This window comes from Lissotriton vulgaris, chromosome 7 (assembly GCF_964263255.1).
Source record: "Lissotriton vulgaris chromosome 7, aLisVul1.2, whole genome shotgun sequence".
Lineage (NCBI taxonomy): Eukaryota > Metazoa > Chordata > Amphibia > Caudata > Salamandridae > Lissotriton > Lissotriton vulgaris.
This window is the reverse complement of record NC_141695.1, coordinates 463,723,841-463,736,807: the sequence shown is the minus strand read 5'-3', so window position 1 is coordinate 463,736,807 and position 12,967 is coordinate 463,723,841. Positions and strand designations below refer to the sequence as shown.

General features: G+C 41.9%; 1 protein-coding gene across 2 annotated transcripts in view; it reads left to right on the top strand.

The window, feature by feature from the left end:
- UBE2M (ubiquitin conjugating enzyme E2 M) overlaps positions 1–11,260 on the top strand; it is a 126,844-nt gene extending 115,584 nt beyond the window's left edge. For both annotated transcript variants that reach the window (XM_086930505.1, XM_086930504.1), the window contains one exon: positions 9,047–11,260. In XM_086930505.1, the coding sequence (XP_086786631.1) occupies positions 9,047–9,187 (141 nt within the window). In that variant the 3' untranslated portion in view covers positions 9,188–11,260. The remainder of the gene's footprint in view (positions 1–9,046) is intronic.
- The last annotated feature ends 1,707 nt before the right edge of the window (positions 11,261–12,967 follow it).

Here is a 12,967-nt window from a genome sequence, read left to right as displayed (position 1 = left end):
TTGGTCGCTGCTCATCTGAGAAGACCACACATTCAAGTCTTCCTCTCCTTGGAGGACTGGCTCATCTAAGCCAGTACGTATCCAAAGTGTCTCCAACATGCTCACATGACACTACAGTTACTGCACCAACTTAGATTCACAGTCAATGTGTTGAAATCGCATCTACAACCTTCCAACACTCAAAATTACCTAGGAGCCACTTTAAATACTCAAAAGGCTCTAGCCTTTCCCACTGCAGCCAGAATTCGATACATTCAGGCTCTAGTTCTCCAGGTTTAGTCCAATCACTCGCTTCCAGCTCTAACATTACACAACTACTGTGAATGATGTCATTTTTCATCATGATCGTTCCGCATGCAAGGCGCCACATGCGCCCCTTACAGGAATGCTTACCAAGTCAGTGGAACCAATTGCAGGGTCTGTTAAACAATCTAGTGTTCGTAAGCGGCTATACTCCTCGCTCTATGCAGTGGTGGAACACACAAAATTTATCAAAAGAATAGACCCAGTTCCACAGAGAATGCGAACAGCAGACGCGTCCCTCGCTGGTTGGGGGAGGCTCATCTTCAACAGCACACAGTGCAAGACCTGTGGAGTCAACAGCAAAAAAACTCTCCACAATAACCATCTAGAGCTGCTAGCAGTCTTTCTAGCGCTCAAAGCATTTCAGACGCATCTGGCCGGCAAAGCTGTCCTAGTGCGTACAGACAACATGAAAGCTATGAATTGCATACAAAAACAGGGGGGAGGGGAGGGATATACACACACACACACACTCTCCAACTGTCGCACTTGGCCCTAGACATTTGGAAGTGGACCATTCACCGCAAAATCTGTCTCCTAGCGGAACACCTCTTAGGAGTGAACAATAAGATTGCCGATCTTCTCAGCAGACGGAGACAGCAAAAACACGAGGGGAAACTTCACCCTCAAGATCTCCTCCCATACTTTCAAAGTTGGAGAGTCCCTAAAATAGATCTTTTTGCCACACACCAAAACCCAAAATGCCAGAACATCGCCTCCAGGTACCCACACTCGCTCTCCAAAGGCAATGTACTATGGATGAACTGGTTAGGGATATTTGCCTACGCTTTTCCGCCTTTCCCACTCATCTCATTAGTGGTTCAGGAACTCAAACATCTCACACTGATCCTAGTAGCTCACACAAGGGCCCGTCAACCTTGGTTCACGACCCTGTAGGAGCTGTCCCTAGTTCCACATCAAAAGCTACACCTCACATCGAGTCTCCTCACACAGCCCCATGGAGAAATCAAACACTCGGATCCCAAACAACTGAAATTCGCGATCTGGCTCCTGAAATCATAGTTTGGTTATCTAAATCTCCAATCAGACTGTATGAACATAATTAGAGAGGCCAGAAGGCCTACTACAAGAGCCTGTTATGCAGCTAAATGGAAACGTTTTGTTCTCTATTGCAATAACACGTTAATCCTCTTGATGCTTCAATGCAAAATTTCATTTGTTATCTGTTACACTTGCAGCAGTCTGGATTAGCTTACACTTCTATCCGACTACATCTCGTTGCTATAGCTGCGTATTTACAAAATAGGCAACTTTTATCGCTTTTCAGAGTGCCAGTAATCAAAGCTTTAATGGAAGGATTTAAAAGAGTTATACCACCAAGATTTCCACCTGCCCAGGTGTGGAATCTTATCATAGTCCTCACGAGATTAATGGGTCCACCTTTTGAACCCATGCATAAATTTGAGCCACAGTTTCTCTCCTGGAAGACTGCTTTCCTTATTTCAATCACTACACTGAGGAGAGTGGGTCAAGTACAGGCACTAACCATAAAAGAACCTTTTTTTAAAACTTCATAGAAAAAGTGGTTCTTCGTTCTAACCTCAAATTTCTACCTAAGGTAATTTCTGCCTTTCATATCAATCAGTTGGTTGAATTACCAGTATTCTTTCCTCAACCTGATTCAGTGGCAGAACGAGCTCTACACACCTTGGATGTCAGAAGAGCCTTTTTATATTACATTGAAATGACAAAATCATTTCGTAAAACCAATCAACTTTTTGTTGCTTTTGTACCACCACATAAGGGCAGTCCGGTATTGCCAGGTGGATTGATAAATGCATTCAAACTTGTTATGCAAAAGCAAAAAACTTTAATTATACCCCCTAGTGTGCATTCTATTCGTAAAATAGGGGCTACTATGGCTTTCTTAGGAAACATCCCCTTAATTAACATTTTGTAAAGCTGCAACATGCTCTACATCGCCCACATTTACCAAGCACTATTGTGTCGATGTGTGAGAGACAAAAAGCTAATGTGGGCAGGCAGTACTTACAGCACTGTTTTAGACAACTCCAACAGTTGAAGGTTAGCCACTGCCTTGGGTGAATACTGCTGTATAATCTATGCAATTTATAAAACAACAATGGTCCTTAACGTATTTGTTAACCAATTTGTAATGAAATATAGACCACAATGTGTACTATATAGCAAAGAAAGTGTCCAGCCGAACACACATTTTAATCAATAAACAATATAAATGGATTATGTAAGCACAAAAATACAGTGGGATACACTCCTGTATCCAATACTTCATGGACAATTACAAATGGAAGTGAACATAAAAACGAGGTTAGTATTTTAAGCAAAAGCAAAAAAGAGAGGATGCTAGTAATCAGTGGTACAACATAACTGAGCTATCCATACATAGTTAACACATGGATGTGACACATTGGAAAGTATGTGTGTTACTAAGTTACCGGTCGACGGCGTTTCGATCCCTAACAAACAATTAATGGGATCATCATCAGGACTAAAGTATGTATGCCTGAATATTCAATGCAAGCCTCAGATAAGGTGTGCGGTACGCCAGAGGCCTTAGGGAGGTGCCGATTTCCGTTGTGCAGCAATAGAGTATCGAGCTGATACTGCGGTTTTGGATAAAGGCAGACTGTTTACTAATCCTCTGTGCGACAGAGAACCTTTCCGGTGGATGCCGTCGGGGGGGGGGGGGAGGGTTTGTAAAACGGGACCGTGGGAAAAATAATCCACGTCGGTTTCGGTCAAAAGGGGGGCGATGCTGTGATGATAGAAGGTGGATGCTCTACAACTGCCAGGCACAATAGCGTGAACAGGAATGAATGTATCCGCTCGATACTCTATTGCCGCACAACGGAAATCCATTTATATTGTTTGATTAAAAATTTGTCTGGCTGGACACTTTTTTTGCTATATAGTACACATTGTGGTCTATATTTCATTACAAATTGGTCAACAAATACGTTAAGGACCTTTGTTGTTTTATAAATTACTACCCCAGGTCCTTAACCACCTAGAAGGTTCCCTTGTTTGAATAGAACTACGTAACATCTATGCAAAGCATGTGATCTACAGCTCACATGCCTCTAACAGATGATGTTACTTACCCAGTAAACATCTATTCTTGGCATGTTCAGCTGTAGATTCACATGTGCCCACCCAGGTACCTGTAACTGTTGCAGTTCTCTATCTTATTCTACATACATACGCATGGACATTTCTATTCTTTACTTACTCCATTCTCACCCTCTGCGGGAAAACAATCTAACAGCGAAGCTGATGCCCATGTGTACGATCAACGAAAAGAGGAGTCTCCTATCTCGTGCCTGGAATAGACTTCTTCTAAGAAAAACAACTTGCAAACATACGGACCCAACAGGAGTATGCAAAGCATGTGAATCTACAGCTGTACATGCCAAGAACAGATGTTTACTGGGTAAATAACATTATCCTTTTCTCCACCCTCTGGTTCGGACGTTTATCAAAGCTGATCCTAGTATCGAACCTAAACGCTTTTCTGTTCTCTTCCCTTCCTGTTATAGAGAATAGTCTTTACGCCAGTCCTTCATCTACTCTCCTCTCTATCCGCCCCCAACCTTCGAGACCCCACATCTTCCCTGTTGACGTCGGAAAATGAAAACAACCACAAGGTGATGGTAAGGATACCATCAGTGCCACTCAAAATGCCCCTGTGGCGATCTCCACACTGTAGGTAACCTGTGCCTCTTCCTAGAGTATGATGACACCTGCTGCAAGTCCTGTTTGGCCTTCAGGAGCAAATAGACTCTTCGGTAGTGGAGAGACAGACTGTTGTGGGTCCACCACCTGTTTCGATTGTTTAGAGTTTTGAGAGTACCCCTGGCATGCCGGTCCATCAACCCAGGCCCAAGATCATCGGATTCCTCTGAGCCAGAAGATGAGAAAGTCTGAGAGTAGGGAGTGGTGCTCTAAGACCCCATCTCAATGACTTAACAGTCCAAGGTCTGTGGCCACTTCATCAGCGGGGTCCCCAAATGAGTCATCTGGAACTTTTAGTCATACATCTAGCCCTGAAAGATGTTCTCATACATGAGTTGCAAGGCCATCGTGGTGCGGTCTGCCTATATGACCGCCAAATTTTACCCACAAAAGCAAGACAGAACACACAATCCTGGATTGTCAGTACTAGTGCAGCTAATTTGGCATTGGACGATCCATCAAGCACATCTTCTACCAGTGGACAACAACTTTGCAGACACAGTAACAAATCCACAAGTGGGGTGCCCCTGACAACACCCTTTTCGCTACTTGTGAAAAAGCAAAATGCCCAAACTTGGCCTTCATGATTTCACATCCCCAGTCCATGCGGAGTGCTTTGTGGATAAAATGGTCCGGTATTTTTGCATACTCTTTTCCTCCTCTCCCACCTCTACTGTAAATGGTGAGGACATTGCTATAAACGTCCCTTTCCCTCATTCTAGTGGCTCCCATGTGGGCCAGGCAGCCATGATTCTCATCCCTTCTAGAAATGTCTATTGCCCCACAGTGGAAATGATGGGGCTCCCCCAACTGGCTGGACCTTCTCTCACAGAATCACAGCAGCTCAGTCTAGCAATTTTGCTCCTGAGATCCCAGATTATGGGTAGCTCAAAATACAACTTAAGAGTGCATGGATACACTAAACGAAGCCTGTAGGCCTATCACACGCATCTGCTATGATGCTAAATTGAAAATGTTTTTCACTACTGTACCCCAAACTGTTTATCCTCTTCCACAACTACGGTACAGGACATAATTTGCTGCTACTTACATTTGCAATAAAGGGGGTGGGGGCTGTTGCAAAGGTCTGAGCCCTACACTAGATGGAAGTGCATGTGAATCTACAGCAGTGCATACGACCAACAGATCCTTACCAGCTAGTAACATAATCCCCGAAGTTTAACATATTTCTGAAAATATTCAACAAGTGGAAAGAGAACTGATACTTTGCCCAAAGGGAATATTTCTTTCGCTGAACTATTGAAAATATTGTATTTTTTATGCATTCTGATCATCTGATTTCCACAAGATGGCGCTGAATGGTTAAAAGGACTGATAGGAGTTTTCAGTCTTAACTTCTAAACTTCGTTAAGGAGCTTCATATATAAAAAATGCAAATTTAAATAAAAATTGTGAGAAAGAAAGCACAAACTGTCTGTAATTGGACCTGGTTGTATTTAGAGAACTAATTTACCAGTTGCAACACATCCCTAATTGGAAATGAGTCTCATAATAAAGATTCATTTGAGCTAACAGATTTTTTAATTCAATGTCTGTTTAAATGGTATAAAGATGGCACTTTCATGTATATGCTCCATGTAGAGTTTCTCCTGAAGCAGGTCATGTGGGTATTGAGTGTTAGTCACACAATGGACCTTTTATAATGGTGAGAAAAAGACAGATCAAACTTTGTAGTGTGGCGCTGAGTCTCTGGGATGTTTGTTGAGCGTTTTGATGCTCAAAAGGTCAGTGTTATCCAGTATTATAGGTGTCTTTCATAGATTCACATGTCTTAATCATTCCCCGTAGTCGGGACGGGAGTCCCAGGTACATAAATATAATGTCCTATAGACCTATAGAGAAATAGTCCTACAGGCCTTACATTAGTAACATATCCATGTCCTTTTGTAAAAAGGACCAAACTCTAGAAGAGAGCCAATCAGCTGTCACCTCCCTCTAGAACCTGATTAGGGTGTATTATGGCTGACGCACCTAAAAAGAGTCTCTTTAGGTCTTGTGGTTTTTGTGGAAAGAAAAGGCTGCACATTGATGATCAGCATAAGGACTGCCTGTATTGCCTGTATCCAGATCATTCAGCGAAAGACTACAAGGTATGTCGTACTTTTTTGACTAAAACCCTTAAAGACCGTGAGGGACGCCTCTTAATTTGGCTCCAGAGGCTGAAGGACAGAGAACCTGGATTCCTCTGAGGAGAGTGAAGGTTCTTCAGTCTCCTCAAAATTATCTCTGAAGATACCAAGGGTGGCCTCTCCTAGCCCAATGGCTCCTCTTCAGAAGAAGACAGCTAAGAAGTCTTCAGAGGTTCTGGCTAAATCAACTTCTGGGAAGGAAGTTCACATCTTCAAGAAGCCAGTTTTAACATCGTCGACGACTCCTTCATCGTCGAGGAAGACCGTGTTTACAGCTTCTTGTGTCTCTACATCGACAACAGTATCTACGTCGACATTTTAATAGCCCTAATTTTGCCACGGCGGCATTGGTTCACAGAACTCCACCGCCTATCTCTGGAGCCACAGATCCGGTTGAAACAGTGTCCGTCTCTACAATGAGCAACCGACAAGTCCAACATCAGAATCTACCATCTCTCAGGTTAGCCGCCTGGCTCCTGAGGTCCAAGAGCTTCAAAATTTGAATATTTCAGCTGACTATAGAGCAATCCTAGCTCGAGCGGATAGCACCAACAAAACATACTCTCTGAAATGGAAGAGGTTTTGTATATGGTGTAGAGATCGAGGAATACACCCTTTCTCCCTCTCCAGAGCAGATTTTACCTTATCTTTTACACTTGGCAAAGTCGGGCTTTGCTCACTCCTCCATCAGGGTCCACTTGGCTGCAATATCCTGCTTCAAGAGATCTTCAGCGGGTCCTGGTCTCATAGACTAATCAAACAGTTTTTAAAAGGATTGTACAGGACCTTCCCTCCGGTGAAAATGTTGCTACCTACCTGGCACCTAAATATACTCCTTAATCAACTCATGAAACATCCCTTTGAGCCAGTGCACAAGGCTGACCTGAAATACTTTTCTTGGAAGACAGCTCTCCTTCTTGTGCTCCCCTCTGTAAGGAGGGTGGGTGAGCTGCAGGCATTCTCGATTCAAGATCCTTTCCTACAATTTAAACAATCTTGCGGACAAATCCAATGTAATACCATTACAAGAAATCAACTTCTACTAGATAAACCTAAGATCCAAGATCATAAAATAAGATTGATAACCAACTATACAGAAAAGTCCTCAGAAGTTTTTCAAATTCTGAAAAGAAATGGAACATTCTCAAAGCTGATACTGTAGTTGGGAAACTCCTATCAGAAAACCCCTTGGTAACATATAGGAAGGGAAACTCATTAAAGGATCATCTAGTGAATGGTCCTTATGAGTCCAAACAGAAAAAAAGTGGCTCCCATTCTGGGATTTTATCCCTGTATGAAATGCAAAGCTTGCAAAAACAGCCACAAAGTGAAAGAGTATTCCATACCTGGAAAAAAGACCAAAAGCCCCATCTCAAAATTACTCAATTGTAATTCTGACTACACAGTCTACTGTTTGGTGTGCCCGTGCGAAAAACAATATGTGGGGAGCACAATTAATTAAGCCAACTAAAAATAGAATTTTGGAGCATTTGAGAGCCATCAACAATAAAGATCATACCTATCCGGTGGCTCGCCACTTTGAAAAAGAACAGCAACTTAATCAGATTTTTCATCCTGGATCAGGTTGTTAAATCTGAAAGAGGAGGAGATTGGGTCAAAAGGCTCCGCACGTTAGAATCCAAGTATATCATCGAGCTCCAAACTAAAACCCCGAGAGGGCTGAATAATGAGGAAGAGATGTGGGTTCATGTAGGCTGAACACCACAATAAGATAACCAAAGCCAATGATGATCCTTTACTATCAATGAGACATAAAGAGTTCCCCCTTCCTTTCCATAATGGTCTCCCTTAAAACTGTATCTTTCATATTCTCTCTCATTCCTATTCATTTATCTTTCTCTCCCAGGTCAGATTTTAAAATTACATACAAATGTATAGGATATCTGTTTAAACATACGCCCATTCAGGGCAAGATAAATAGATTAATTTGATGTATATTGGAATCATACACTGGGGGCCATCGAAGAATTGAAAAATAGAAAAAATATTGTAAATATCAAGATAACCTAGATAACGATGTTATTTAAGAATTAATACCGTAGTGAATTAACTTACAGATAATTCTAATGAAACAAGACATGTGTAAATGTTCATGAGAAAATAGTATAGTTTGTGATGGTTGATTTAACTGTGCTAAGATGGCCGCCACAATGTAGGGTATTTTGATTCCGTTTATGTTCACGAAACACATCGTCACTTTCTATGCACACATTGTTTGCAGAGCACTTTATTTAAACTCACGTACATCAGTATCACGTTAACAATGACCAAGGAGCCATCGCCGAAACGCGTTTGTTAACTTTAAACTTGAAACTGCAGCACGAAAAATAAATACGGCTTTATGGACTACGTAATATGGCTTGGAGTGCTCTCTGTTTGAATTGGTCCAGGGTGAATGGTGACCAAGTGTTGGGGGAAAATATATATATATATATATATATATATATATATATATATATATATATATATATATATATATATATATATATATATATATATATATATATATATGCATCATAAAACGGTTTCAGCCCTTCACATTACCTGGCAGAAGTTCTGGCCCATTGTCTGTAACAAAGCTGTTTATGCTGTTATTCACAATTTTCATATGGACATGTTGCAAAACATAATGCTCCTCAGTACTCCACTGCTCACTATGACTTGCGGTACGTGAAAAAACTGATATCTTTGACTTAAGTAAAAAAGCAAAGGGGAGTGACTAAGTACAGGGGAGAGATCAATAGTTCGGTAAGAAGGGTCTTTTTATTAAGTGTTTTTTCTTCTGGGCTCCTCCTATAGTATTTAAAGCTCATGATTGTCTTATTTCTTTCTTTCAGGAGCCTAATCCAGAAGACCCATTGAATAAAGAGGCTGCTGAAGTCCTTCAGAATAACAGACGCCTCTTTGAGCAAAACGTGCAGCGCTCCATGCGTGGAGGTTATATCGGATCCACTTACTTTGAACGCTGCCTGAAATAGAACTGACCCCATCACAGTGCAAAGCCCATCCGCCAGCCCACCTCCTCCCACTCCAGATCCTTAGACCCTCGACCAGACTGATACCATTTTGACTGCCAGAGATGAGCGCCCAGGGCTGCCTTGGCAGGGTGGCTCCACAGCTCTTCGCAGGATGCCATTCACCAGCTCGCAGTCAGTGGGGATGGGGCTTTTTGTCAGCCATCGAGCTCCTACGCATGCCGGGATTTCCCCAACTGAGGCGTCTCTTCATAGGTCACCTTTCTTAAGAGTGGGCACAAGCTCCTGCTGTTTAAACTGTTGGATTTTTATTTTGCTATTTTGTTGTGGGGGAGGGTTGGGGTAACTTTTTCTCTCCCGTCCCCTTTTTTGTATGCAAACCATGTAACATTCAGCTTTGCCAAAGGCAGGAACGGAAACCTAAGCCAATCCGTGGCTGGATCAGCCTAGCAAAACCTTAACTGGCCGACCCTAATTCGTCATCAGCCATGGATTACCTTCAGCGAGCCATCTCTGAGCCTGACCCCAGCCAAAGCCTTAGGAGAAGGGGAAGAGATGCTGTTACTCCTGTCTAGGTGCTGGGCCTGCAAGCAACCCCTTTTCATTTATAAAAGAGAAACTTGAAAGGTTGATTCTGTAGTGCAGAACCAATGCCTGCTTAAAACTGATTTTTGCACAAAAGGAGCTGCTTGGAACCATTCAAAGAACGTGCACATATAGCTCCTCTGATGCTAAATATTTACTAAAACTGCTCAGATGGTGCTAAGCATTTTCTATGTGCATAAAATTCAGTTTCATCATTTGTTTGATAGTGAAGCAAAATGTGTGGCTCTGGATACTTTTGTGGAAATATTGGCACTTTGATAAAAGTGTCTTCATCCTGTATAAACTCTCAATCTGTAATGCCTTGATTATTCAGCCTCTGTTGCCCACAGAGTGCCATCCAAAATAGAATGTTTCAGTTGATAAGTAAACTGAGCTTTGTCTCATAGTAGATGTCCTAAGATGAGTAAAAACCTTTTCCAGCTGTAACATTTGGCAAGACAAAACAGTCATGGCAGTAGTTTGGATAAAATGTTGGGATTGCTTTTGAGATACTCGATGCACCACATTTACAGTGGATAACAAGAGAGGTGGTGTTAGTTTTTCAAGCACTTGATCCTCAGATGAAACCCCCAGCCACGCCACACCCTTTTGTTTAGTACCACCACTGCATGTAACAAGTAAGGCTTCAATTGCAGTTCTTATGGTTTAACCTTGTTTTGAAACGGGCACAGGCAAAGCTCCTACTTGAAAGAAGCTGCACATATTTGTAATTCCTTGTAAACATTTTGGAGTTCAGTATGGTTAAATGATATCACCATTCAATTTTCAGACGGCTCAACTTGAATTGTGTCATGGAATTTGAGACTCCTAGGTGCATTCATGTAATTGAGTATGCATTTCTACATTTCGACCCATTGCAGTCAATTAGTCACTCTTATTGAGGGATCATGACGTAACAAAACTGTTATTTTCTTTTGACTGGGTTCAGTCAGGTGTGTCAGGTGCTTGAAAAGAACACTAGGATAAATGGGTGGCTCTGCCGAACCATTTCTCAACGTTTCTGTGCTTCGAGCAGTTGATGTGGCGATAGTACTCGTGTTGTTTATTCCCTACAGTGAAGGGGGTAGCCTGCCTTCTGCTGGTGGTTATGCCAGTCAGCAGCCCTCTTCTTTCCCCCCTCTTGGCACCTGTACGCCACATGGCTAATATGGAAACCCATCGCAATCTCACTGGGGGAGCCTCCTCCTCCCCACCCCCAGTTTTAGATTACATTTATTTGTTTGGTTTTAAAACAAAAACTAATTATTAAAAAATAAATCGAAGTGAACTGAAATTGTGAGACCTTTGTAGTACATTTATTTTCTTTGTTTTTAAGTTCTGTGCACTTAGGCAAGAATCCCAAACAGAACCTGAGCCAGATCTTAATTTCTCTGATAAGTTCCCTTTTTCATAAAAAGAAAGCCACTTTAGATAATTTGCTGTACTGCTGTTTAATGTCAGGTTATTAAAGGGGATTGCTGATGAACTTCATTTTTTACCCTGTGTGTTCTTTGTGTGTATTTTGTAAGACCTCTCACATTTTTCACGGACCATCGTCTCCTACTGTTGGGCCTGCTGGCATGTGACCCCTGCAGGTACGCTTATCCTTTTCCCTGTGCTGGGATTTTTACGTTTTTACTGTGTTGAAATAAAAGCTATACGTCCCAGACAACCTTATACTGTTGACAGAAAAGCAGGCACCGGCTGATCGTGTTCTGCATGACACACTGCTTAAGTAAGGCTGGGTGGAGCCCTTTACAAACTGGTGTGGGTGAGCTGGCACATTTACACAGTTAATAATAGAGCCCCCACTCAAATTCTCAACAGACTCTGAACTCTTGTGAGCGTACATGTCTAGTAAAAGTCACCTAAAACGGTTCAATTCTCAAAACTCTCTAGACCGTTACCTTGAAAAATTTTATTATACTGTGAGCATTTGATGTGAAAAATTGTTTTATATAAGATTATTGTAAATAATTCCCCCCCCCCCCCCCCCCCCCCCGAGCTCGAGTGTCGAGTGGACAGACCATTTTTAAATCAGGTAAGTGATGTTCTTAGTTGTATGCAATTTCCATCACCATCAAAAGTGCCCAAATAAGTGAAATTCCAAAACAAGTATGCAATATTGTCTCAAGTCCATTACATAAGAGATGGCACACTCCTATTGTTGTACTGTGCTCCATTATGTCAGCATGGACAGATAACACCAATTGAAGGGAAGTACGCTACCCTACACTGTTGAATGAAACGGTTTTTCAAGTGTTCGAGTAGAATAAGCCTTCTCAGGGTAGTATTTGTTGATTTCCCTCATTGACAGTGCATGCATTTCAATCCTTGGTTCTGGTAATTTGTAAGATCTTCATTAGGATTCAAGTCTGCTTAGGTGGAGGGGGTGTACCTGTTCACTGTAGTGTGGTTTGGCTCCTATAGTGGTTTAGAACATGTATTTTTATATTTACACATACATATGATATGTTTTGCTGAAGTCATGCCTTTCAATCGGAAGCTAATGAAGATCTTACAGTACAGTGGAAGTAGAAGCATGCTTGGCAAGGTAGAATGATAGTCTGCCAGCTGCATTCTGGACTACATGGAGCAGCTTAAGTGAGGCTGGGGGAGTGGTGGAGGGGGTTCAGATAAAGAATGTTAGCATAATCCAACCTAGTAATGATCATTGTCAGTTTTACATTTCTTTGAGATGAGGTGAGTAGTCCCCAGATAATTTTTCTTAACCATCTCAAAACACCAAAGCAAGTGGAGCCTACTTTAGGGGTTTGATGAATAAATGATGTGATTTGTAGAGCGCTACATCTGTTCCAGCTGGAGAGGCCTGTTGCTAGGAAAGCAAGAAACTAAAAGCCTAATAAATGCAAAAAGGAAGAAGGAGAAAGATCAGAGGAAGGTCATTTATCCTGTATTGGGATATCTTTCATAGATTCACATGCTTGATTCATTACCCATCGTCTGAGTCCCATGGTAGCATAAATAAAGCATTAATTCAAGATCTTTCATAGGCTATCATGAAGACAACCATACATTTAATAGCCTATCTACCTCCTTTTCTAAAAAACGACCAAACTTAAATACAACCAATCAGTAACCAGCACCTCTAGAACCTTCTCAAAGAAAGGCTGAGTGCCTCAGATTTTCACCATGTCATGTGTGAAGGGAGGCTCACTGAGCTCTGCTCGGTTCTTC